The sequence below is a fragment of the Buteo buteo genome, chromosome 8 (assembly GCF_964188355.1).
Source record: "Buteo buteo chromosome 8, bButBut1.hap1.1, whole genome shotgun sequence".
Taxonomy (NCBI): Eukaryota; Metazoa; Chordata; class Aves; order Accipitriformes; family Accipitridae; genus Buteo; species Buteo buteo.
Genome location: NC_134178.1, coordinates 11,203,177 through 11,231,171, shown reverse-complemented (window position 1 = coordinate 11,231,171; position 27,995 = coordinate 11,203,177). Strand labels below are relative to the sequence as shown.

The 27,995-nt window shown below is 38.6% G+C and overlaps 1 protein-coding gene across 4 annotated transcripts in view; it reads left to right on the top strand.

Annotated features, from left to right (window-relative positions):
* The first annotated feature begins 1,358 nt into the window (after positions 1 to 1,358).
* TRAPPC10 (trafficking protein particle complex subunit 10) overlaps positions 1,359 to 27,995 on the top strand; it is a 44,129-nt gene continuing 17,492 nt past the window's right edge. For 2 of the 4 annotated variants that reach the window (XR_012651257.1, XM_075033609.1), the window contains exons 1-12: positions 1,359 to 2,373; positions 10,736 to 10,817; positions 11,535 to 11,670; positions 12,786 to 12,982; positions 14,698 to 14,893; positions 16,010 to 16,121; positions 17,165 to 17,412; positions 19,706 to 19,852; positions 21,740 to 21,854; positions 23,032 to 23,108; positions 26,024 to 26,115; positions 27,306 to 27,446. Coding sequence is in view for 3 of the 4 variants with exons in the window: in XM_075033609.1 (XP_074889710.1) it covers positions 2,283 to 2,373; positions 10,736 to 10,817; positions 11,535 to 11,670; positions 12,786 to 12,982; positions 14,698 to 14,893; positions 16,010 to 16,121; positions 17,165 to 17,412; positions 19,706 to 19,852; positions 21,740 to 21,854; positions 23,032 to 23,108; positions 26,024 to 26,115; positions 27,306 to 27,446 (1,634 nt within the window). In the remaining variant the exon portion in view is untranslated. The remainder of the gene's footprint in view (positions 2,374 to 10,735; positions 10,818 to 11,534; positions 11,671 to 12,785; positions 12,983 to 14,697; positions 14,894 to 16,009; positions 16,122 to 17,164; positions 17,413 to 19,705; positions 19,853 to 21,739; positions 21,855 to 23,031; positions 23,109 to 26,023; positions 26,116 to 27,305; positions 27,447 to 27,995) is intronic. The other 2 variants (XM_075033608.1, XM_075033607.1) reach the window with 2 other exon arrangements.

Here is a 27,995-nt window from a genome sequence, read left to right as displayed (position 1 = left end):
CGGCCTTGTAAGGAATTTTGTATTTGACTGTACCAAGGAAACAAGTCTTGTTACAACCAAGGTGAAAGAGAAGTTCTGTGCAAACGCTGATGAAAATATTCGAAGAATGGGAAGCAACCATTAATCCCCAAAGCAAAACAGTAGAGATAAAACTGGGAATATTCATCTGCAGTACGGGATGAAACATGTTACAAGGATGCTGTAATTATTTTTGAAACTATACTATAAGCCCGGGAGACAGGGTTAAGTTTTTGCTGAAAGAAAATCCTAAACAAATTGACTTCTGGAAATACTTGAACAGAACATCCAAACCACCTCAGCACAATGTCACTGTGCAATAAACAGTTATGATTAATACACAATTATTTATAGTCCTGCCTTAGATTACATTTGGTTTTACACACGTATGCAGTGTTTTTCATTTTTTACCCCTTAGGGTAGACTACTTTCAGTATGCTCTTCTATATCTTATTTACTTCTATTTGAGAAAGTAAGTCTAAATCCTCTAAGTTTAGGATTCTTGATTCTGAAGAAACTGCAGATGACCAAGGTGAACAGTAGATTTATTAAAAACAAAGGAACGGGATCTCAGTTTACAGTAAAACAAGCGTCAATTTTATGAGTACTGAAGTCTAACACAACTAATTAGACCCAACAGAAGTGTAATAGCATATTATTTCTATGTGTTTAAAAAACCTACAGTAAAAACCCTTAAACTTTAAGGGCCATATTCACTGATGTACTGTAACTGCTATGCATTGCTCTGGAACGGAAATATACTCATGATTGTGCCTCCTTTGCATGAGCCAGTTTTGCACTTGCATCTCATTCACCTCCACTTACTCACCTGCTCGTGCTATGTGTTCTTTTCGGTCCCCTATAATCCTCCCGCCAAGCTCACGCTCCATAGACACAACTCCTTGCCCTTTTTTCTTCACGGTTTCCATGCTCCGAGAATGCAACTAGTGAATTATAAGGCCAGCCATCTGTCACCTGATTCACTATGATCTGTAAAGCCTGTCTTCAAGATGGCCTGCAACAAAACTGCTTAAAGTGTCTGAGATCAGTGGAAAATATGATCCCTAATGCACTTACTCCCACGGAACTAGCCGAGCTATGAGCTCTAACAGCCACAGGAGCGACCTAGGCTCTGAAGCACAAAGCATGTGGCACAGAGTCCCGTGAGTACGTTCCTTCTCTTTACCGTACCTGGGCAGAAAAGAACAAACAGTAGCTCTCCGTGCTGCCACAGAGGATTATTCAAAGGCGGTGAGCAGAGGCTTAAATCCACTTGTGAAAATTGGCAACGCGTCTGTCACGCAAACAGCCTGTTTCTTCTAGGCCCAGCGCAACCAAGACCACCTCTGGGGCGCAGGGAGAGCCCAGCCATCCCATAGCCTGCCAGGCCGCTCTCCCTGCCCCCTGCCCCGCAGCCTCACAGGCCTCGGGGCCGCTGCCCACGAAGTCCACCGGAGCCTTACAGAAGTCCTGCAACGCATTCACATAAAGATTCCCGTCGTTCACGCCGGCTCCCAGTGAACCAGGCAGGCTGGGGGGGGAATCTCTTTCCCACAGTCACCTCAGAGCAGCGCTCCCCAGCGCCCTGGGGTTCCCGCCCGGCGGGAGAGCACGGCCTTCCCCCGGCCCGACCCGGCCGCGGGGGGGTAGAGGGGAGGCAGACCGGGGACGGCCAAGTAACCCTGCCTTCGGCCACCCGTGCCTTCGGGCAGCGCAGGCCGGCCCTCACGCCCACGAAGGGCAGCCCGGAGCGGAGCGGCCTCCCCTCAGTCACCGCTCCTCCCCCACGGCGGCGGATGGCGGGCGGCGGGGGGGGGGTGTCTGTGTCCCCCGCCCGCTCTGCGCAGGCGCACGCCGCCACCCCCCTTCCCCGTCTCTCCGCGCTTCCCCTTTCTTTCACCCGTTTTCCGGGTTAACCCCGGTGCGGCCCCGCTGGGCCCGGTGCGGCCTCCGACCCTCACCGGCGGCTGCTGCTCCCCGGAAGCGGTAATGCTGGGCCGGTGATCCAGGAAGCGGATGAGCTCGCCCGCCCGCCTTCCCCTCCGGAGCGGCGCTGCGGGGACGCGGGGAAGGGGGTGGGGGGAGGCGGGAGGCGGGGGGTGGGGGGGGGAGCTCCAGCAGGCCCTGAGGCGGAGCGGCCCGTTCACGGCCCGGCCCGGCCCGGCCCGGCCCAGCCCCCCCCGGCGGCGGCGGCGGCGGGGAGCGGCGGCGTTTCCATGGCGCCGAGCGGGCGGGGGAACCGGGGCTGAGGACCCCGCCCGCTCATGGACCCCGCCGCGGCGGCGGCCGCCGAGGAGGAGGGCAGGGAGAAGCCCCCGGTGATCTACACCATGGAGAACAAGCCCATCGTCACCTGTGAGTCTGCCTGAACGGCCGTGCCGGGGGTGAACTCTGGGGGGGGGGGGGGGAGCAATGGCCGTCCGGAGGGGGGTGGTGGTGGAGGGGGGGCCCTGGCCGGTGCCCCCCGCTCCGGGCCCGGGGCGGGGGCTGTGCGGGGCGCTGACAGGGCGGGGGAGGCCGGGGAGAGGCGGCGGAGAGCGGCCGTTTTCCCGTCGGCGGTGGCGGGCTGCCCGCCGCTCTGGGTGCCGGCGCTCGGGGCTGAGGGACGCGGCGTCTAGACGGGCTGTGGCGGCGGGGTTTGCCTCTCGGCGGGTTTTTCCCCTCATGCTTCTAACGGGAGCGGGCAGGCTTGGGGTTGTTTCTGCATGTTTCGGGGCGATAGTAAGTAGCAGGAACGAATGTCATGCTTACAGGTGTTTAGGGAAAGAGATTCAAATAGGACAATAGATCTTAAACCCCAAACTTCTTGCCGGCGAGCTTTGTGTAGTTCTGCTCTGGCTAAGAGAAGTCACATGAAGTAAGAAGGCATCCTCTGTGGTGAGGAGAGATTCCCACTGACACTATAATTTAACCTTCAACTACTGTGCTTTGGTTTCATCTCTGAGACGGTTTATTAACAAACCGGATCGCGTGGTTCCAGCAATGAACAAGTTCCTTCAGGTGTTGGAGGCGGGTAGCTGGGACCTGTGCACCCTGGTCCTGGTGTAAAACACGAGCTCCTGTGCTCTTACAGGTATAGAGGGTTGCACACAAAAGTTCACTTAATACAAGCACATGAACTGGACTGGACACTAGGAAGCATTTCTTTACCGAGAGGGTTGTCGAACACTGGAACAGGCTTCCTAGAGAGGTGGTCAGTGCCCCAAGCCTGTCAGTGTTGAAGGGGCATTTGGACAATGCCCTTAATGACATGTTTTACCTTTTGGTCAGCCCTGAATTGGTCAGGCTGTTGGACTAGATGATCGTTGTAGGTCCCTTCCAACTGAAGTAGTCTATAGTGCTTTTAATAAAAAATTAAGGTGAATGAGATCAGCACAGAGAATTCCCCTTTTTTTTTTTAACAAAAGGTAACCTGCGGCTGTTTGTTCTTAGTCAAAAGTATCTCTGTTGGTGACGTAACAAACTACATATTTGCACTTTATCAGCAAAACACTGGGAATGCTTTGTGTTGAAATAGAAGCTGTTTCACAGGTGTGTGTTGTCTTATTACAAAGTAAGCATTTATTGATGATTAAGGTCTTAGTCTGATACTGGTATTTGGAAAAAATGCCCAGCTGTAACCTCATAACTATATAATTATGGACCTCTGCGTGTATGTATATTTTCTTCAGACTATTTTATAAATGTGCTTTTTTTTGTTCTTAAACTTTTTCTTTTTTTTTTTTTTGGATGCAGTTCATAAACTGAAGTCAGTGGTATCTGTATTGAATCTTCTGTACTCGCCTACTTCAAGACCTTTGAAATCCATTTCACTTCAGATTTAAAGTCAGAAAAATGTACATATTGGAAACATCTGGAGGATATCATTGCCTTCCTTGTTGGTGTTATGCTACTGTTCAGGCTGTGGTGGATTGCTTTTTAGCAATAGGTGGATTGTTTGCTGGCTTTATCCTGTATTCAGAGTTGGAGAGTCTCTGTGTGTGCGTGTGGGGGGGGGGTGGTGCATGTCAGCCCTTACTGTTCCTGTATGATTTGAATAAGTAACATATCTTTCAGGCTGTTGAAGTACACACAGTTCTACCTCAGGCTTGCTTTTTTGTTGGTAAAGGCAGAAAAGAACTCTGGCCCCTTTGTGCAAGGAAATCTTCCAAATTCCAAATGTTAAATTTCATCAGACTTCAGTCAAGCCCAATTATCTGATATTGAAAATTTCATATAGTGAGTGAGCATACTTTATAGCTGCGAAACGTTTTGGACTTATCACCATACAGTATGGTAGCAGCATACTTAGAAATGAGATAGGAGGTGAATGTTATGTATCTTTTGTATGCCTTGCTCCTGGACTAAAGGAAGCATTTCTGGTGCTGTGAACAAGCATGACAGTAGTATCTTTACTGGTGTGGACTAGAATGGCTTGGTCTGAGACAACCTAATTCAGAAAATAAGGCTAATTGAGCAAGAAGTGCTCAGAGATGACCTCTCCGGTGAATGTCGTAAAGGTGATTTGCTACCATTTTTAAACTAAAACATTTGCTTTTAATGGGGAATGCATTTTGGTTTAGCTGTGTTTTAGTTTCCTTTTTTCTTTATCCAGAGAAGTGGAATACTTGGAGACTGTAGTATTTCAAACAAATGCATTCAACAAAAATTACTTCCTTGAAGGAAAGCTCTTCTAGGCGTTATATTGCTCGTGATTTATGAGGAGGTGAAGCTTGGTCTTCCAGGGCAAGAATCGTCAGCTCAGTATTGGTTTATTGAAAAACACATTCAAAGCCACGATATTAGAAGCTGTTCAACAAATACAGTTTATCTTTTGTTTTGTGGTTCTGGTTTCAGGCAGTTGGAGTTGTCTGGGATAACTGCCCCGCCTAGCAGGTGCACATGAGAGGAAAAGAGACCTGCAAGGGGATGGCTAGTTTTTGATTATATGAAGGAAGAGTGAAGGTTAAGTGAAGTCGTGTCTCTCGTTTTGCTACAAGATTTAGATTAATCTCTGTCAGGTAAACATTTGTATCATGAAATACTCCTGTGAACTCTTAGGGTTTATTCTTAATAAGGGAGAACTGAAGGGTGAGTTTTGTTTGAAATGTAACTTATTTTCAACACTGTGCATACCAGAGATGCTTTGTAAACAAATGTTGTTATCTACTTGAAATAAATTTTCCAGTACTCTGAAAGGAATGCTTCTTTGGTAAAGAGTGTTATGCTTTCAAATCTGTGAGTTAGGCTGCATTGTAACAGTAGTTATTTGCTATATTGGTACAATCCTGAATTCAGCACTCTGTATATACAGACTTCAGCCTATAGAATAAAAAAGACAGATTCCACGTGGCTTGTATAATTGATGCCAATTGCAAACCACCATAGTTTTAATAGAGAATTTAGACTAATATAATTCAGCTAGGCAAACTGTCTAGCAGAAACTTCTAGAGATGTTTTCTCTAGGCAAACAGGCAACTGTATTTTTTAAGTGTGGAAAAAGTAGTATATTCATGGAAAGATGCTGTTCCTTTATAGTTTTTTCTCTTTTCTCAAGATGGCAGCATCCCGTGTAGTATTGAATCGTTCTTGTCAGTTAGGACTGAGCGCCATCATGACTCCTTTCCAAATTAGTTTGAATCACATTTTTATACTGTTGATCTTACTAGATTGTTAACTCACTGGGGAGTTTCATTGTCCAGCTGTGGTTATGCTCACTCTGGCACGTTACCTTGCAAACTCTCAATTCAAGTTTGTAGCAATTTATTTTCATTGCTACCAGACCTTGTATGTTTACAAAGCATTTTGAGTCAGCTTCTAGCTTTCTTGCTGCTGTAGAAATATTATTTTTAGCATCATGAATTGCTTTTTATTTGAAGAGGCAAGTTGAGTGTTTGCGTCGGACATCTTGAACTTGGGTAGTTTCTTTGCAGTGTTGACTTGACATAATCTTGAAAACAATGCAAATTACTTTCCTAGGAAACCTAAACAATGTTGCTTGCTTCTCATGAGTCCTATTTGAAACTTTAATTTGAGAAAGTCTTTGGAACTTTAATATAATGTTCTTACACGTACATATCAGCCAAGCATTCTGATGAAAGAACTCGTCCTTATGTAGCTGGTTTGCGCTTAAATTATTAGCTCTGTCTATCCATACAAAGAGGAAGCTGAAGACTGAAGACAATCCTGCTAAATGAAGTAATGAATAGGTTTTTCAGAGCTTTCCTTCCAAGCTGTTCTTTTGTAATTATCTTCATGCAGTTGTTGAATAGTCCTTATCAGCTTGTAGTATCTGTCTATATATTGTGTCTGTGCATATTTGTTCTCACTGTCAACACTCTGTCTTAGTACAATGAACTTTATATGTAATCTTTGGAGAGAATGGGATGCATCGCTTTCATCTGGTCCATGTTCAGAATGTGCTGTGATACAGCAAGAGCAAAACCATCAGCAAAATCATTGTAGGCCCGAGAACAGAAAAAGTTTGCAAATATCTACAAGAGGAGCATAAACAGAAAAGGTTAATAAAAGTAAAGGGGGGCAATTTTACATCTTTCTGGAGTGAAAATAAATGCTTGGAGTTAAGAATATTGTTCTGGGACTGGAAGAGCTTGATGCAAAAGTTCCTCTGTTACTAGTAGGTAGATGTAATAAAAAATGTGCCAACAGGAAGTGGCATGTAGCCCAGGTGATTAGAATGATTTGCTGCTAGTGAGACCCTTTAAATAACTATAAATGGATTTTCCCTGTTCTCAAACAGGACTCTTGTCTGCATTGTAAGTCATCACTATCATATAGTTGATCCAGTATTATTCTGTACTTAAATACCTGATTACATATGTCATGAGAAGCAGCAGCATATTCTTGTTAGTGTTAACGCCTATTTTACAGATTTAGTAGTGCAGCAGTAAGTAAAGATGTAAAGTTTTACTAAAAGGATTTTCTTCTGCAGGCTACTAATCAATCAGCTAAGATTTTTATATAGCAATTAAGCTGTCTTGTGTTTCAGTTTTCAGACCTCTTCTGAACATGAATCTGGGTTGCGGGGGAGGAGGAGGACCTCTAAAAGAAATAAATACGAAAAACCCACCAGCCTTCCAAAATTTCAGGTGGATCCCCTTATAACAGGCTAGTGAATTATGAAAGAAGATTCATAGCAGAACTTTTTACCAGTGGAAAAATAAGTGGGATCAGAAAGGTTAGCTGTGACTGATATTTGGGGATAAAAACTAAACAAAACCACACGAAAGTGTAGTCTTGGCACAGAGCTCTTTTAAAGGTATTTGAAGCCTTTTATCTCAGTTGACTGCATTTGTCATTGGTATCAAAGGAAAATATTTGTCTGCTTTAGTAATCTGACCTCAGGAGTTTTCATTTTACACTGCCTGTGTAGTTAGTGGGTTGGGATGATTTCCTCTAGAGGGAAAAAAATTAATAGTGGGATGTTCAGATACTGCAGTGACAAAGCCTATAAGCACCTAAGAAGTTTGGAAAGTGTTAGAAAAAAAAACCAAAACAGATTCTTGGGGATTTTGGTGTTTTTTAGGCAGGCATCAAACTAAACAATGTCAATATTTTATGGTTCTTTTGTATCACCTGCCACAAAGAGTATGTGTTCCTCTTGGGAGTCCTGGTAAGGTGGTCATTCTGGTTCTTATATCATGCCTGTACAGATTTGCAGCAGAACAAGCGTCCTAGACAGGGTTGGAGGGAAGGGAGGATGGCTGCATTGGCTTGATCTACCAAAATATCAGGGATAAAGACAAGGAGGACAGAATGGAGGAAAGGAAAATATGGGACCAATAGCACAAAATTTTTGAAATGAGTAGTTTGACCATTCATGTGGTCTTCTGGAGCTATATTTACTAGGTTACTCAGTCACCTTTGCATTATGCTGTAACCTAAACAAGGAGTGTTTTGGCATTAGATGCCCATTTCGGTTCTTGGCTAACGTAATTTTCAGAATTTTTCCCCAGGATGAGCTTTATGGTTATGAGCTGCTCTATAGAGATACAGCCTGCCCTTGAACAAATGATAGAGACATTCTTTACTTGGTTTACGTAATGAGTTTTTACAGCCAGGTTCACAATCAAGACTCGTTTGAGTAGGTTTGGTTCCTCTTTTGCCTGACCTGGCTGTCTTAACATTTTGGATGTCAATTTGGTGGACATCAAGTCTTTGAAGGTCATAGATATGTTTTTAACTTACACTGTCTGATTCAGTGTTTGATTAAGGCTTATTGTAAAACCCTTTTAAGGTTCTGCTGCTTTATTTGCATTTGATGTCTGGACAGATACCTGTTTGTCTTAATTTGTTTGTGAAGTGTTTAGGTAAGTAGCAAAGGGCATACCTTCTGAACTTTGTAATGTGGGAAGAAGGGAAACATGCTTTCTCCTTTCTTCCCTTTCTCCGAAGTATTTCATTTTAATGTATATCATTTGAACATTACTGCTTTCTATTATTTTGTTAGTTAAAATAATACATGGTAGCAGTGTTTGGTCTGTGTTCAAAAGATAGCTGATGTATTTTTCATTGAAGGTCTGTTCTCCCTTTTCCTCTGATCCTAGACGATAGTCTTGCCTTGATCATAAAACACGTTCTTATGTGTATTTTACGTGCCCTCAAAACCAATGCAGGAGGAAAAAATTGACCGGTTTTAAAATGAATATGCCTTTCTTAAGCTGATAATAGGATGTGGTTGTCTGCAATAGCAGGGTGCTTAAACATTATCATTTAGTAGCTCCTCTGTATTCTGGAGTAGTCCTTTTTACCCAGGATGTTGAATTCTGAAATTTTTTTGTGGCATACATTAGATTTTTAGGTACAGTACAGAAAGAGAGCTTTGTTGTGCTCCAGAGGTAAAATACGTGGTTCATTCTTTCAGTTAGGCTCCAAGCTTCGTGGGCTATCGTTTTGATGTGGTCATCGTGCTGTTGCTAAATCACTAAGCCGCCTTTCACCTTCTATGGGCACTAATGAGTTGCAAATCAATAGACTGTTCTCCATGGCCTAGCTCATAGAGATGTTGTAACTTGGTATAAGATAGCATTAACAGTATGACTAATGCTTGTTTTGGTATTCATTTTGGACATTTGTTTATAGTCTTAAATAAGATTTGGTATGGTACACTTAATTCAGACAAAACAGGATGAAGGTGAAGAGTCAAGAATAAAGTGCTTTCTGGAGATTTAAGGCCAAAGCACAAATAGTCGGGTGGGGGTTTTTTGTTTGTATTTTATTTTTTAACTATTCTAGGAAATTGTATCATTGAATAACAGCTATTGTGGTCAGACATCAGAAGAGCTGGCTTTGCTTGTTCTGGCATTTAATCACTTTTAAAATTTAAATTTAATTTTTTTTTTTTTATTGTACGGTTATAGAATTATGCTAGTGGCTGATAGTCAAAATAATATATATGAGAAAATTGGGAAAAGGTGAGTGGACTAGAAAAGGGTTTCCAAGATAAACTAAAGCACGCTAAATTACTGTGGAGGTAATGCCTGGCTGTGCGCCAGGAGATGAGATTGCATGGTGGGAGGAAGAAGAAAGGATGTCAGGTACTTCTCCAGCCATAGCTCCCTGTTCCACAGGAAGGTAAGAAGAAGATCTTTCTGTTCAGGTTGGGCTGTACAATGGCAGATGATGATAAAAAGGAAACGGGTGGAAAACTACCAGGAACTAGCAGAATTGCCTATATGCCTGTTAAAATCTTCATTGGAAAATGCAGCAGTTCAACTGAAGAGATCCTGGGGAAGGGCGGGGTCGGAGGAGGAGGGGCAAGAGTAGATTCTCTGTAGGAGGAAATAAAAGATTTTTTTAGAGTTAAATTGCAGTCTTTAGTAGAGGAGAGTGCAGCCAGCCAAAGATGAGGCAGTAAGGAGGAAGTACAGGGAAGGGAGCAATAGCTGTGATAACTTAGGGCAACATGCAGATGAGAGATTTAATGAGCAGTACCATTAAAGTAGTATGAGCCAGCTCATTCTCCCACATTTAGAGAGTGCACATGACATAACAGATTTTAGCACTATGATCAAATGCAGTGGCAAATATATTTTGACCTTCCTCCCTTCTCATTTGGATGTGTCTGTTTACCAGACGTCAAATGCCATGTCTTCTGTTTAAGTATCATGAAAGACTATTTGGGCATTATGCGTTGGCTAGTGTGGTCGACGGGTCAGTCTGGATTCAAACATGTTGTGACAAAGTACCTTGTTGCAGAGTTTACCATCTCTTTGCTCAAAGATGCTGATAACCGTCAGAAGTTGGAAGAACTTACATAAGCCTGTCTTTTCCTTGTCATGTCCTCCCTGTACTCAAAGGAAAAAACCAGAATTTAAGAATTTATATTCATAGGCTACTGATAGTATATTTTTTCATATGGTAGACCCTACATTTTGTTCTGTCTTGTATATAAGTAGCTGCTCCAATGGTGTTGCATTTAATGCAGTTGTTCAAAGCCCAAGTGATTAAAGCCTATCCACAGATCTGTGTGTCAGTGTAGGGCCAGCTCCAGGGGACCTGCACTGAGTTAACAGACCTGATGTTTCTGAAGGCAGCAAGAACAGCGTGGTGGTCAGGGAGCTGCTTCGTATTAACAGCAACGCCAGAATAATGGGGACGGAGGAATCAAACCCCGTAAAGCACAAAATGTGTGCTAATGCTAATTTTCTCGTGGTAGGCCCAGCTACAGAAGGGATGTGAACCACTGTCTAACTAGATTAATGCCTTTCACTTTCAGGTGCTGGAGATCAGAATTTATTTACTTCCTTATATCCTACGCTTTCTCAGCAGCTTCCTAGAGAACCCATGGAATGGAGAAGGTAATCTTACATTTTATTCTGTGATACTATTTCAGTGTGTGTTTTTAGACTTGGGAAAGTATGCATTTGTGCTCTGAGAAGCTCTTACTATAAATTGAGTTGAATATAGCAACTGACTTGAGGAAAGGAGAACTTAGATAATCCAGGTAAATGATGTTCAGGATGATCATTTCCAGTCAGCTATGTTGAGCTTGACCTAAAAAAAAAAAAAAAAAAAAAAAAAGATAGTAATGCTGTGTTTCTGTTGTTGGTTTTGTGGTTTGCAGGATTGTCTTGGTGTGTGCCTTGATGTGCTTTGGCAGCTGTGTTCTGAAAGTGACGTGCTTTCTTCTTAGTGAGAATATAGGTAGAACTTATGTGGAATTAGATGTACTTTCCTGCAAAGAGTTTGGCATGGCACACTGTTTTCTGATTGGAAAAAAGTATTTTAGAAATTTTCTTGTTTGGAATTTTCTACTTTTAGAGGTCCTAGAGATACAGAAAATATTTTAATGAAAGCTGAAAAGCTTCTAGCTCCTGTTCTTGCAAAAAGGAGCATCTATCTCATTTCAAGTGATACCAAATTTTAGTTAACTTTATACAAACTGCAGTAAGCGTAGTTTGTGAGTTTCCAGTACCAGAGTATTTCAGTTTATTCCTCTTCCCCAAAATGCATGTTCATTTTTGTATTCTGCTACGTATGTCTCATCCACTAATTTCCGTTTTTAAACTTTGTAGGTCTTATGGCCGTGCTCCGAAGATGATTCATCTAGAATCTAACTTTGTTCAGTTTAAAGAGGAGCTACTACCCAAAGAGGGGAATAAGGCCCTTTTGACTTTTCCCTTTCTTCATATTTATTGGACAGAATGCTGTGTAAGTATTAGGAAAACATCATGAAGAACTGAGTACTTGGATTTAAAAATGAAATTGTTTTAACTTTCTGCTTGTGCTCTTTGGTATTTTTCATTTGCTTTTCATGCTTATTTGAACAATTAAGTCTCCATTGCATAAGCATGCATACCCAATATTATTGGAAATAAAACTTAGTCAGCTTGAGTACTTTTTGCCATAAGCAGTTTTTCTTTGTAATGTTGCTTGACACCAAGAGGACAGGCTTTTGAATAACCTATTTTCAGTACTTTGTCATGAAAAAAACTGGGATCTAACAGTGTTACTGCGGTAGCCCAGCACACTTGCTTCATAATACAGAAATGTGGCCAGAGTATTTCAGTTATGATCTATGCATGAGGCTAAATCTCAAGGTACGTGTTTTTTCTTTAGTTCATCTTCCATATGTGTCAGGTATTACTACATGTCAGCAATCTAAACTGGGCAAGATTTGGAATGTCTTAATCCTGTTTATCTACAGTTCACTGCTTTTTGGTTGGCCTCTCTTATGAATTAATTATCCAGTTGAAGGACAAAGGTGACATTTGATCTGTGACCAATAAAAAAGTATCCAGAACAGCCTTAAGAGCTGTCTGAATTGATCTGTTTAAAATCAACCCAGATGCCAAAAAAGTGCCAAACAATGCTTCTGTATTTTTTTGATTTTTATGAAAAAGCTTTTAAACAGACAAAGATTTGGGCAGTGTTAGAAGGCACAAATATCACACTTCTGTTGCTGTGTGAGAATAAAACAGTTCAGTTTAGTAATTTCAAACATGTTTTTATTGTAAAGTTCAAGAATGTGTAAAATAAGGATTTAAATTATGTTTAAAAGTCTTCATTTCAGTAATCTAAAGAATAATTAACATACCAAATACTAAGATATATTTACTGTTAACTGAAGTACTAGAAATAAATTAAATTCAAACCCCCAAACCTTACTATACTTTACCTCATTTGATTTCTTTCAGTAAGTGAACTTATTGTCACTAATTCTATTTGATATATCTTTCTGTTTGGCTTCTGTTGGAACAAAATTTGCCTTTTGAAATTGTTCAGAATGTCTGTTTGATTTGATGGTTCACCACTTCCCATCCCAGGACACGGAAGTGTACAAAACTACAGTCAAGGATGACATCACCAAGTGGCAGAATGTTCTCAAGGCCCACAACTCAGTGGACTGGCTAATTGTGGTAGTTGAGAGTGATGCCAAGAAAAAGAACAAAACAAATATCCTTCCCCGAACCTCTATAGTAGATAAAATAAGAAATGACTTCTGTAATAAACAAAGTGACAGGTAAGCATTCTCTTACTTGCAAACATTTTAACCTTTTGACTAGTGTACTGATTTCAAAACTCAGCTCCCTATGTAACAGGTTCCTTGCTCATTTAAGGACTTGATGTCCAGCATTCAAACTGATGGTACTGTAAGACCTGTGCTTTGAAGAAGACTGACACAAGCGATAAAGGGAGAAGTTTTGTTTTCGCTTCTTCCTGGATTCATGGTGGCTTTGAAATGTGTTTCAAAAAGCTTTCAAGTATCTCCTCCTGGCTAAAAGAGGTTTAAGGGGAACAGTGTGGTAATAATCAGTTTTTAGAACTTCATTATTTTTGTTTGCTTAGGTGCTTGCAAGAATGTAATTACAGGTAGTGGGAGTGAGGTGAGAGGGGAATATGAAGCCAATAGGGCTCATTTTTTACCATTGTACTTTCTACCTTTCACTTAATCACCTTTCCACTATGAGGTGATTGACTTAAAGCCAGTTTCTTCAGATGTTTTTATTCTAAGGAAAATAATAATGAATATATGAAATTGTTTTTGCTTTCATTAAAGTCAACAAAATACACAAATCTTAATTTGAAACTAACTTTAATAGATACTGTCTTCCTTATTCTGAAACATTGCACTGAATCTATTATATATTACACTTTTTTTTCTTTTAACCTTAAGAGTTAACTTTAAACAGATTTTCCCCCTAAGAATGAGTGGCAGGATAAACATTTGAAGTTGAAAAGAGTAGATGGAAGCACTCATTGCACCTTGGTGTGAGCTGACAGTGACTGACAGGTCAGCATGTTATAACATGCTGTACGTTGGTAGCACTTTCTTTGTACCTAGACAGTGTTTGATATATTACAGGACTATTTGGGCCAATAGTTTCAACAACTCTGATCTAGTTTGCTTTTGGTTTCTAACTGATTGATTGGCTTGGTTTAATCATTTTGCCATAGGATAAGATGACTTTTCTAAACACAAATTGTGTTATTTGGATGAGAGATTTTCCTGTCTTTAGAGGTATAGGTAGTTTTTTGAATGTTGCTAAACTGTGATAGAAAAACCAAGGAAAGAAAATGCTCTAAAAAAGGCTGATTTACTTGTGAATTAATGGGATCTGTTTGTTTGTTTATTTATTTTCTGAGAAAAGCAGTGGAAGTTTTAGCACACAGGACATGTAAAAACAAATTGAGATACTGTAAGAATATATTATGGAGGATTATTTTAAGGGACTTGGGAAAGCCTGACTGTATGTGATCTAATGGATCATGATTTGTATCTTGCATAATCCTTGCCAGGAGTAACTGTAATTACTGTTCTGCTGATTCGTATTGCTAAGCAGACTTTTTTTCTTGGATGGCTACACCATTATTTATGTTTAAGTAATTGGAATAATGTATCCATTATTTGCTTCAAAAAAAGTAAAGCTGTATAGCACTTATTTTGTGGAAAATGCTTAACTCTTAAACTGTATCACAGACTTAAACATACATGGAAAAGTTTTAAAAAATCCACCAAAACCCACCCAAACAAAAAACCCTCAAAACCCCAACATACCTGCCCACAAAGAAACTTAACCCTCAGCCTTGGTTTCTTCCTCTGATTAGTGTTGAATGAAAAGCTATATTTTTTTTTTCACTCTGAATCTGCCAGGTGTGCATAATACTCAACTGTGCATTTATATGTGAATTTTATGTTTACCTCCTCAAAAATAATTTTTATCAATTTCTTTACAGATGTGTGGTACTTTCTGACCCTTTGAAAGACTCTTCCCGTTCTCAGGAATCTTGGAATGCCTTCCTGACCAAACTCAGGACATTGCTTCTCATGTCTTTTACCAAAAACTTAGGCAAGTTTGAAGATGACATGAGAACTTTGAGAGAGAAAAGGACTGAGCCAGGGTGGAGCTTCTGCGAGTATTTCATGGTCCAGGTAAGAGTCTCTTTTTATTGAAGAAAGTACTTGAGTCCTAGTTTTAATAATGGATTTTTTTTTTGTAGTTGGTTTTCTGGTACTTTTAATGTTCTGCTTGTTCTTTGAGGGTTGGGGCAAGAAATATGAAGACTGGTATAAAAGCAGCATTTTTAGATCTTGTTTGCAGCAGGTTTGTGTTACATTGTAATACAGTGCTGTTACAGAAGCAGAATCTTTTCAGGCTTGTCAAAGTTTTGTGAACCTCAACTGAATCAAATTGCATCTAGAAAGTGGTTTAGTAGTTGCTTTTGAATTTTGGGTAAATATCCCATTACTGTGCCTGTGCAAAGACACTAAAACTTGTAATTGGTATTTAATATGAATGTTGCTATCCTTTCTTTGTTTAGATTATTATCAGTATGTATGAAGATAATTTTTACACAAGTGTCTATTTTGAAGTAATCCATATAAAGAATGCCTTGAATTCAATTTTTTTGTATTTCTAAATATGTCTTTGTTTTAGTTGGTATAGAGAAAAGCAAGAAACTCTTGTTCAATAGAACTAAGTATCTTGATTCCTGTGGAGTTTTCAGGTGCCTGTACAGTGCTGTTCTCCACACCAATTCCACCTCATCTTCATGTCTCCTTTGACTTCATGCGCTACCTCTTGCATATGATATATCTAATTCTCAGACTTTTTCTACTTGCCACTTTGGCTGTCTTCTCTGTGTACAACTGAATCTTTATTGATGCTGCAATTAGTGTCTTCAGAGTGTAAACAGAGGGGAAGAAATTATTATTATTATGGGAGAAGAGTCTTCGGCAATTTTTTTTGTTTTTTGAAACTCGAACTTTTAATAGGTGTATGAACAATATCTTGTAGTCAGTTAGGATCTGGATACATAAAATTTACTGGCATAGCTGTATGACTTAATTTTTTGTGAACTTCCCTGTGTTAGGAAGAAATGGTGCATCTGCTACAGTGGCAGGTTTTCCTATATGTGTGAATACTGGAAGGGGAAGAATGTTGCAAAAAGTAGTTCCCAGAGCTATATATATGGATGGGGGCAGGCTGTAACACCAGACATGGCTAATATCAGTAACATGCTCCTTGTATTGCTTGTGTGTCAAAAGGAAGAACTGGCCTTTGTCTTTGAGATGCTGCAGCAATTTGAGGATGCGCTAGTGCAGTATGATGAACTGGATGCCTTGTTTTCTCAATATGTTGTCAACTTTGGGGCTGGTGGTAAGTGTCTTAAAATGTTAAATAAATGTTAAATGTATTAATTTCTTCACTATGCTTCTGCTAAACAACCCAGTGCTTTGGGTACCATATGTGTACATGGGAGAAAAAGATGGTACATTGCAGTGAAGATGCACTAGGCAGTTTGTGCTCTTGTTTTATGCTGTATGCAAACTCAAGACTATAACATCAGTTATAGTCTATTAAAGTTTTGTTTTTAATCTCCTAGGCTTAGAAGCAATTTTTATTGAAAACCTGTGTTTTACTCGATAATCATTACAAACAGAGCCCTGAAACTCTGTAATTACTGAAGTATTGATCTGGTTGAGATACAGTTGCTGTTTTCACAGCTGACTGCTAAGTTATTCAGTAAAGAGCGTCCTGAAGAACTGCATTCAGTTTTGCCTCAAATTACATGAGGCACTTGGTAGTCACTACAAAACTGAGTAGAAATATGTGTTAAATCTTCTGTAGTGCAGATTAAACTTGCTCTTCAAGAAAAATTATTGTGCAAGGAGTATCAAGTAGCATTAAACTGATTTAATGAGCTAAAGCATATGTTGTTGTTACATAACAGCTTTAATCAGGTATGTGTTATGAATCTGGTAAAAATATAGTGCAGGAGTAATTGCAGTGGAATATATTTGTCCTGACTGAACCTGATGCTGTACCTGGAAGTCAGGGCACATCTATCCAAGATGGCTGAGTAAGAAATACTAAAGTAGATAAAGCTTGTTTGTTTTGAACTTCAGGTAGGCTTGACTGCTAAGAAATACATTACAAACTGATTGCCACTATACTAATAACAAATATGCAATTAAGACAAAATGCCTATGGGGTTTGAATGTTCTGAGATTCAGTTATCTACTTAGCTGTGTAAGTTCTGCTGTTTTTTTGTTTTGTTTTCAAAGTTAAGACATTTAAGTCACTTATCCATTTGATAAACTCTAGAAAGAATAAACCGGCTTGCAATCTCTGGAGGGAGGAAGAAGAGGCTTTGATAGAAAGCAGTGGTTGATTTTTGGATATTAACTTTATTTACTTAGATGGTGCAAACTGGCTGACGTTTTTTTGCCAGCCAGTGAGAAGCTGGAATGGTTTAATTCTCCGAAAACCAATAGACATGGAGAAGAGAGAGCTAATTCAGAATCAAGAAGCTACTCTACTGGACTTGCGTAGTTACCTATTTTCTCGCCAGTGCACGTTATTAATCTTCCTGCAGAGGCCATGGGAGGTTTCCCAGCGAGCGTTGGAGCTTCTTCACAACTGTGTGCAAGAACTCAAGCTATTAGAAGTGAGTCAGTGTAATATATTCCATTATGTGAATGATTTTATCCAATGATGATCTAACAAGATTTTTGAAGTTTAGATGTCGGTGACCAGAATACAGTAAGCACTGGCTGTGAGTTATCAAAATGATGCTGTAATAACAGATTGTGACAGTGCTACAGTTGAGTGTTTCATCATGAGGATGTCTTTGGAAAGAAATTTGGAGACATCACATCCAAAAAACAAACCTGTATTTAGTTAAAATATTCTAGTTTTCACCTGGAAAGTTAACTTCTTAAGATGGTAGGTAATTGTCTCCTTCTTTCCTGCATTTATTACCAGTCACTTGAACTATAGTTCCCATCATTTGAATCTATAACAGTGTTGTATTGCAGAAAATAAGGCAGAGCGGTTAATATGCTGATATGCAGGCTAGTAGTCTGTAACAAAAAGCAGTTTTGAACTAGAAATAATATCTACAGTAGGGCTTCTTACTGCCCTGCAAGTTGGACGCTGCTTTAATTGCCTTTTGTCATTCTTTGTGATTCCTTTTGGTGCCCAGTAATACTCTTCTGGGTTACGTATGTGTCTCTGGCTATCTCATCCAATGACAGAAGAAAGAGGTAGAAACAAGTGACAGTGCTCAAAGCTTTTTGTCATCTTGCATGCCTTCATGCTTTATCCTTCCTCCTTCCATACTTTAGTTTCTGTTGGTGTTTTTTAATCCTCTAAAGAGGTTTTATCAGGGATGTTGTACACTGATCATCCTCCATGTAGGACCACAGATGTCTATGAATTGAAATACATCTTTAAGAACAGCATAGTGTGCATGAGAATATTTCTGGATTTCACCTTGTGACTCATCCATGTCCTTAATCCCATGGGTGTCTGGTTCTCTGTTAGTTTTATCTCTGCTATTATAACAGTAGCTGCTAACTTTTGCCTGACATTGTGATAGTAAGTTCCATAAATTCCATCTGTTCATCTGTATTTAAAACCAGAAAATCTACTTCAGATGCATTGCCAACACCTTCATGTATTCTAAAACTAACATGTAATTCCCATAGATAGTATGTTTTTTGTGTGTGTGTTGTGTGGTTGGTTTTTTTTCTTTCCAAAACAAATACATGCAGCCTCCTAAATCTCTGAAGGTACTTCCTGCAGTTCCCCTTTTGCTCCACTGCAAGTCTGTCCTGTGCCTCTAATGTTCAGGGCTCTTCTCTGCACTGTCTCTTATTTCTGCTTTTTCTGTCTTGATGTGGTGATCCAAACTGAATGCGGGTGTTCAGGGTGAGACAGTGACACTTACTTGTGCATGCCATGTAGTTATCCCTGTTGTGATCCTTTTTCATAATACAGGCAAACCTCTTAGCGTGGCTTGACACCACTGAAGACATAGCACAAATCTAAACTACTCTGATGATCTTTCTCTTCCTGAAAATTCTTTCAGAATTCAGATGATCTTTTTTTTTTCCAAATGCATTGTGCTTGCACGTTGAACTTGCCTCACATTGACTCACATTAGTCAATTACCTAGTTTATTATGTGTTTCAAGACTTCCATAGTCTTTCTAAAAGGAATACTTTTGCATTGTTTATGAACAGGATTTTGAGACATCATTATTGTGATTATATTCCAGATCTTTAGTTATGCTCATCTTTATCTTGATTCTTGAAATATTCTAGTATCAAAATCTCCTGTCTTTCTCTATCATGTCCTGACTGATAATCCTTTCTTGGTATTTTTTTCTTTCTTTTTTTTTTCTATGTGGGTTTTTTTGTTTGTTTGTTTTTATCTCCATTCTTTAATTAGTTGTCCATGACAGATGTCTTATCCTTTGATTAACAAACTTACTGTTGTGAAGGAAACTTAGACTAATTTCTTTTTTCAGGTGTTTTAATCTACTTCTTAATGTACTTTTAATGTCAGTCACAGTTAGATCGATGTCTCCTTAGGAAAGTAGTAGTATATTTACAGAAATTTTTCCTAACTCTGCTTTCCTTGGGCTTAGTCCAAATTTTTGGAGTTTTTCCAAGTACTAGTACCTATTAGTCGTCTTTTCCTTCTCTTTCATCTTAGTGAATGTATCAAATCTAGTTAATGTAATCACTGTTTAGTTGCTTAGCTGTCCTTGTTTCATGAACTAATACATATAAATTATTCAGGAGGTAGTGAGAGTTGGCCTGTTTTTTGTGTATTCTTAGAGTAAGCTGTCCAAGAGGCTCTGCTACATTGTATCAAGAAAAGTATTTTGCTGAAAGTATTTTGTCATCTGACTAATGTTTGTTTTCCAGTTAATTTTATCTGTTCATCTTCAGGTCTCTGTTCCTCCTGGAGCTTTGGATTGCTGGGTATTTTTGAGTTGTTTGGAAGTCTTACAAAGAATAGAAGGCTGCTGTGATAGGGCTCAAATAGATGCGAATGTTTCCCACACAGTTGGCTTATGGAGTTATGCCACTGAGAAGGTGAGCAAATGATGTGTTGCAGGTGTGGTATTACAGTTTTGTTTCTGTGGAACAGATTTTGCACTTTGTTGTGGAATTTAATATGGGGTTCGGTATATTTTCTTGAGCCTAGTCTAGATGAGACATCCAGGTTTATATCCACTTTTCCCACTGTCAGATGAGACCTGGGAATAACTAGGGTGTGTTCACCTCTTTGTCCCCCCTCCCTCACCACTAGTTTGATAATGACTGGCTAATTAAACTCCAGAAAGAACTCAGTCTATGTTGATTGAGAGAACGAGCGCGAACTTCAGTTATAGCAGGAGAAGCTGCCCGGATTTGGATGCATTTACCATTATAAATATAGATTACAGCAATCTCTTTAGAGTTCATTATGTCTTCATTATGTTAGTATGGTAGTAATAGATCCTAACTTCACTGAAGGTGTTACGTTTGGCGGCTTGTGAAAGAGGCAAATAAGTAATAATTTGCAATTTTTCATTTACCACCCCTTACCATAAAGTAAAAGTTGTAAAGTGGCCTTTTCAGTTTGGTTAAGCCCCCTCCCTGATTATGTGAATACCTTTTCAAGTTCTACTTATTCTGTTTCTATGAAAGAGTTGGTGTCCAAGGTTGCTACTGCTTTCCACTGTTGAAAAACAGTTTAGAAAGATGACAAACTCCAGAAACTACTGAAATAGCATACTGTGATCTTCATGGATGTTGTTGAAGACTGACATAAGCTCATCCTCTTGTTTGCGTAGCCTGTAGATTTCTGTTTCTTAGTTTGTTCATATTTCAGTAGACTTAGGAATCCTCTGGCTGACCCTAGGAGATCCTTGTCTTATTACAAAAGCAGAGAAAGACAATTTCACTGTGAAGAGTTACTGTTTAAAAAAAGGTGGGGGAGGGTGAGATCAGAATAAAGGAAACAAATAATTCTTTAAAGTGGTGATGGGTGCATCAGATTCTTCCCATGCTCCTTACATGTTTCTGTGGAAGGTGTATACCTGAGTTGGAAACGTTCCTCCTGTTCATAGGTCTTCTAACATAAAGGGTAAAGGGAAAAATTGTAGGATAATGAGTAGCAGTAAGGTGGAACAGACTGAATGAAAGAAATTTAGCAACTAATGACAAAATTAAGTGGAATTAAAAAAAAAGTTAATGATCATCTCCATTTTATATGGTGTAGAGTAATATGACAAGCTGAGACCTTTTTTCTTTTGTGGGCTTACCTTTGTAGTTGAATTATTCTAAATGAATTAACCAAATGACCAACAGAACTGAACTTTTTTAAGACGGTATCCTCTGCTGATTTCTGGGTATCAAGTGTACCAGCTGCTGTCTAGAAGGAATTCTATGGTAGTTGTGTGGCACTGTTTGAACACCATTAGCTATGCTAATTGTCTCTTTTGCAAGAAGGTTTTTACCTGAATACAATACTTTAGGTGAATTTGCAAGCTTGTCTAATCAGTGTACTGGAGACTGCCTGCATTTCTTGATTATATAGTTTTCAAAAATACAGACACAGTTATTAGAAATGATCTTTAGCGATTATTGCCAAACATCTCAAGCTTTGTCTATTTTTATATGGAAAAACAGAAAGATTTATTCTGGTTAGGTGTTATGCATGTAGGGATGTGCGTGTATATGCATGTGTTCCAGTGTTACTTGAGTCAGTAACTTGTATGCCATTTAATTCTTAATAAAATTAATTTCTACTGTGAGAATAACAGTTAACTTTTGAAAGGTTCTCTATTTCCTTCCCATGAAGCAACTGTAATACAGATCTTATAAGCAGTAAAATATGACAGCATTGGAATTGTATTGTAGGAATGATGTAATAGAATAAAAGGAGTTTTATATTGATTTTGTAGCCTACTGAAAAACATCTGGTTTCTCTTATAGTTAAAATCCCTGGGTTATCTGTGTGGACTTGTGTCAGAGAAGGGACCCAATTCAGAAGACCTTAACAGAACTGTCGATCTGTTAGCAGGGTTGGGAGCAGAACGCCCTGAAACAGGTATTACCAGGAATGTACGCATTCTTTCTAATAACTGACATTGTCTTAAATACACAGTATATAAATACATCAGTCGTCATAATTTCCAAGTATCCCTACATTACATATAAACATTGATAGAACTCTATTATCTCTTACAAGTTCTTTTAATGTGTGTCTAGTACTTTAAATTATCGATGCACCTTCTTACTGTTGCAAGTATAAGTTTTTCCATTAATGTTTCATTTATCAGCATTTAGGTAAATAGTCTTTGAACAGTACTGGTTTTGAATAAAGTTTTTAATAGTTTCAGACAAGTATTAAAAATAAAATTATTTGAAAAAGAAATTGGAAAATCCTTGATCTGATGCAAATAGATAACCTGCAACTGGAGCTACAAGTGATATTGAGAGGCTGAAGAATCAAATTTATTTACTCCTTGTGGATTTTATCACTCGCAAAGATATTTCTGAAGGGAAGAAGCTTTCAGATGTTAAATATGCTAGAACAATTAGTGTCTTTGAAGCATTAGCTGACAGGCTGACGCTTCACTTGCTCTTGCAGGTTTGATGATGTATGATTCCTAATTCAGTGCTACGGTGCCTGTTATATTTATTTAAAAAGGGGGCGCTTTTCTTCTAGAAATATTGACACGTATTTGATCTGGCAAAGACTTTAACTGAGCAAGCTATTTCAGAAAAACACTTGGTCTTGCTAACCATTTTCTTTTGAAGTACGTTGTTTAACTTAGTAAAATGTCTTTAAATTACAATATACTTTTGTCATGCTGATTTATAAATCCAGCAGTGGGGAGTTGTGAGAATATCTTGGTACAATATGGTATTTAAGTACAATTGTGTGGGTTTCCAGGTTGAATAAACCTTATGAAGTATTGTGTGGAAAAGTTAGTACAGTTACTATATTGCTGCTTGCCTTTACCCTGCTACCCTGAACATCACTCACATGTGCATGCACACACAGAGTTGTGAAACAGCCTTTCTTGATCTTATTTTAGAGCCTGGGGAAGGAACTCATGATCTGTCTCGAAGTGTTGGTGACGTTACCCACATAAAATTAGTTTTAAGTTTTCTCTCTACTTTCTACTGAAGGAAAAAGCTGGAGGGAGGGGCGGGGAAGCGTGTTACTAAAGTAGGAATGTATTTTTAAGTGACACCTCTTGTTCTGCTTTTTTCTAAAGCCAATGCATCACAGAGCCCTTATAAGAAACTTAAAGAGGCCTTATCATCTGTAGAAGCTTTTGAAAAACACTACTTAGTAAGTATGAGTTTTGGTTATTTATATTAGTTTTGCGTGTTTACGTTATAGATTGAATAGGGCTAAAATTTTCAAACATGAGAAGGAAACATTGAGAATGTAAATCTGTATTTCTGTATTTTGGTATCAAAGGTTATTGCTTACACACTGAATGCAACAAAGCTGATTTGTTTTACAACTGGACCCCTGTATGGGCCCTGAGTTTCAAATATTTGGATTAACTTTAATATTTATAGTTATGAGTTGGAGGTTATTATCTGTAAGTATGTATACGTACTTATTAAAAAAGCCAATGTCATGGCTGTCATATTCTGCTATCCCAAAATTCAGAATTAATTGAATCTTCCCCAGGAGAATATTGATGTGTGAATTCAGCTGTCGCGGTAGAGACGGACACACCTTTTTATACCCTTCTTTTGAGTATGTGTTAGTATATGATTGGTTTGGTTAGTAACTAACAATTCATGATTGGTGAGTTCGTTAGGACGGTTCTTCTTATCACTATCTTGTTTTTGTACTGGTCTTCTCGGATCTTTCCAGACTCTCAAGGATACACTACAAGCTGCTCAAGGTCGCGCTGTTCTCGAACTGTCAGGAATTCCGTAGGCTCGTTGCATCCCCCGACATTCAGCTTCCTTTTAAATGGTTTAGACTTGCATCTTGCAATGGGTGTTGCATGTTTTAAGTTATACTGTTGAATTTTTTATATAAACTGTGGGACATCTGTGGATGATAGAGTTGAAGCTGGCACAGACTGAAACATTAGAATTCTCATTGTGCTTTAATACTCATTTTTATTTCCTGACAGCTCCCTTATTGAAGAGCCATTGTCATGATCTTCTGTTTTTGGTTTTTTTTTAATAAAAGATTGTTAAATAAACCTCCCAAAACCCTGACTGCCACAAGAGTGTGTTTTGGTTTGGGGTGTTTGGTTTTTTCCTTAAATAATTTTCCTCTGAAATTTCTTGTATTTCCAGTACTGTTGTTAAAGTTTTCTGGGGAAATGTTGGAGTAAAACTGAGCAATTTTTTTTTTTTAATCTGAAAACTAGGTAGTACTTATTTTTACAAAATTTTATTGAAAGAAAAAGTCTCTTGTCTGAAGATACCAGGTTTCAATTTTATACTTCATTTCTTTATAAGACCAGTTGGATAGCTGGACTAGAACTAAAATCTTCAGAATTGCTAGCTGCTCTTACATATTCAGTTCCAAGTTGCACCTGAAGATCTCTGCTAAATTCAGCAGTATCTTCCTAAATTTAAGAAACTAAGTGGGATCTGCATAGTTTGCCAATGGAAGAATTGCCATTCCTGTTTGTATTTCTGACTGCACTTCTATGCAACAGAAATTCTAGATATCAGATGCACAATAAAAGATTGTTTTCTATGTAGTTGTCATGTAAATACATACAATTTATGTCTACCCATATTTTATCCATGTATTCAGTGGAGAAGAACATAGAATTAGTTAAAATTTCTAGGTACAGCTAAGATAATTTATTTGAATTTAAAATTTTAATGAGTCTGTAAAATAAAATGCAGCTTTTCAGGCATGTTGAAACCAAGAAGTGATGAGCTTTTATTACCAGAAAAGGCTTTGTTCTCATTCAGTGACTAGTCTAACGCAACAACTTCAGAATCTTTTGTAAGACTGTCAAATCTGGGGAATGTAGCTTTTCATTTGTATGTGTAGCTGGTGTCTAAGACCTCTCTGGTTATACCAATCTGTTAAGGAGTGATCACTTAGTTTATTGTAGGATATTGCTGTGAGTTCTTAAAGAAAGAAGTGGTTTTTCTAGGCTCTCCGTAAGAAACATCAAAAATAGCCTAAAAAAGGCTTTTGGAGCTCATTTTAGGTCATTTTCCTGCCCCATAGGAATAGAAGCTTACTGACGGATACTATGCAAAATATTTAGGCAGTTGGAAGCTCTTAAGCAATTTGTTTTGAAGGATAGAGTAGTTCTTAATATACTAAGTGAAGGAGAACGAACTTCTGTGGAAGGTTGCTGACTGAAGAGGCTGCAGGTTTGTAAATACGTTGTGAAATGTTTTTATGTATCAGGCCAGAGATTATTATATACATGAGAAAGAAGTTTGGTAGTGGTGTACAGTGTGTTCTAACTGCTAATTTTGTGGGAAAGGTTTGTTACTGTTACTACAAGCTTAGGGCAAGGTGAGGAAGGTGACACGTAGACAGTGTGGCTGCGTTGGAAATTAAGCTTAAAGATGGCTGAGAAACTTCAATTTGGGATTGCATAGCTTCAGGCAAAATTCCTTTAAGGTACTCTTGTGAAAATACTTATTCTGATTATAACTTAGCATTTTGTGTTTAATTGTATGTTTGCATACTGCAAACTTTCATGTACTTAATGGTATTATGTGCAGCTTTAGTGAAAGAATCATGTACCACGTTCTATATGTAGTTGATTTGCTTTTAAGGTATTAGTCATGAGTCTCTGGGGCAAGCTCTAATATTGTTCTAAATATGTTATGCTGTGGTGTATCCTGGAATGATGTACTACACAATCCTGCAATGATAATCTAATGGCATATAGTCACTGAGAAACAGGTGCTTTCAAAAAAAGACAGGAGGATTGGAGTGTAAAGAAGTGCTTGAAACTGTATCTTATCTATTACTTTGGTGGTTTTGAGTTGCCTTATCTAATTTTTAATAGGCTATTTTTCTTCTGCTATTTATAACATGGATACAGGATAATGAGCAACTGCAGAAAAGGTGATGATGACCTGTTATAAACTGTTCTATGTTATGTGCTGGGGGCAAGGGGAAATCTATAAAGTGATGCATTCTGGTCATTTTGTTGTAGTAACTTAGTTACTGGCTATGAGTTTGTGTGAAATACCATATAGCTACTAAACATACATAAAGCTTATAATAGTTTCTTTTCTTTTGAACAGGATCTGTCCCATGCCACCATTGAAATGTACACAAATATTGGAAGAATTCGCTCAGCTAAGCTTGTGGGAAAGGACTTGGCAGAGTTTTATATGTAAATGAATGTTTAAAATGTCTTAAATGCATTAGCTTTGAAAAGTTTGAATATAATTCTTGAGGAAAATATGCTGTATTTAAAAAGGAATTTTAAAATTTTAAAAAATGTAAACATACCCTAAGTTTCAGACTGTATTTCAACGAAAAAAAAAAAAAGAAAGAAAGAAAAAAGAACACTGGCAATCTCTTTATATCAAACCCTAATTCTCACCTCATGATGTAGTACTCTTACCTTTAACTGTCCTATGTTCTTTAGCTTGATCCTTTCTTCTCCTAGGGAGGAAAGGGCAGTGGGGCAAGGGGGGGAAGAAAGAACTTTGCATTTACTATAGCCTGCTTTGTAATGTGGCTTCTGACTTGTTTCAAAGTTTATAGATATCTTAACTACATATGGGTCTATATGTACCTAAGAAAAGCAAGAAAACGTGTTCTTTGGAGAGTAATCAGTTTTATATTTGAGGTTATAATTGCAAAATGTTTGTTTCCCCCACTGTGAAACTTACAGTGATTTTATTCCTAATTTTCAAATATTTTGTGTTTATCCCTGCTATTAAATTCCACTAAAGGAACCTCCTGCACTGGTTTTCTGTTTCATTTTATTTTTCTTAATTAGAAGAATTTGGGAGTCTTCAGTGGTTTTTTTGGGAAAACATGTTTGGGCATGCTTCTTACCTATGTTTACTAAAGCAATCTGATTTTCTAGCTGCAACAGATTCTCCTAAATTAACTTAAACTTTCACCTGAGGGAATAATGTTAGGTTTAAAGACTACCATGGAACTGCTGTGGAGTGATAAAATTATATTTTCATTGAAGCATTTTCCTGCTTTAAAATTGTTGAGTAAGCATGTTTTTAGTTAACTGTCAGAAGCTTAAGATGGCTTTTGTCGCATTTGTGGGAGGTAGCTTCACCTCACTTGCTCTGACTTGGGATAGATCTGTATATGAAGCCTTTCATTGACATGGTATATTTACACTAACTGTAGTTCTGCTTGCTTAAGTGAACTGCTTAAAGGTGGGCCAATGTGTTGATCTGTTACCAGCAAAACAGAGAGCATAATGGTTCACTGCATCTTGTTCTGCATTCATATGCAATGTTCCTCTCCCGTCACCACTTTTTTTAAAATGTGTAGAGAGTTTTCATGGCTGCAAAGGTTCTTATGTCACTCTGTACTCATTTATTTTTAAAGGAGGAAGAAAGGTCCACAGAAGGCAGAAATCTATCTTCAAGGAGCGCTGAAAACTTACCTTGCAGAGGGCTGGGCATTGCTCGTCACACATACGAGAAAACAGTTAGCTGAATGTCAGAAACACCTTGGGCAAATAGAAAAGTATCCTCTAAAAGGTGGAGCCAGAAAAATCAAGACTGGAGAAAATGATACTTCTGATTATTTTTCTGATGTATCTCTAAAATTTATTTAACAGTAGAGACTGCCAAACATCAGACAGCTGAGTTATTTGTTTCCATCGTTGCTGTTCATTTGGGGAGGGTTGAGTTATTTATTTTTTCATTTGTATTTTTTTAACATCTGGTTCACTTAAAATCTTTTGCATATGGTTGCTGCTCTCCATTTTAAATATGTCTAGGCTCTAGAGAGTGGTGCAACATGGGTAGTGTGAAGTTTGTCATTAGTTTAGCAGATACCATAGAGGTTTTTTATGATTCTGTTTGTACTTCATTATGGAAGTTTTTTTATGTGATACTGTTTTTTCATTTGGTAAATTTAGCATTATAGTGTCTTCCTATATTAAGGAGTTCAATTTCTGGGCTTGCTTTCTATAACTGCTACTACCTTTTTCCTGTATCTGCCCTGACAAGGACTCCTCTGGTATTTGTAATGGTGACTTTTTCTAAAAGTTAAAACAGAGGCTTGGAAGGT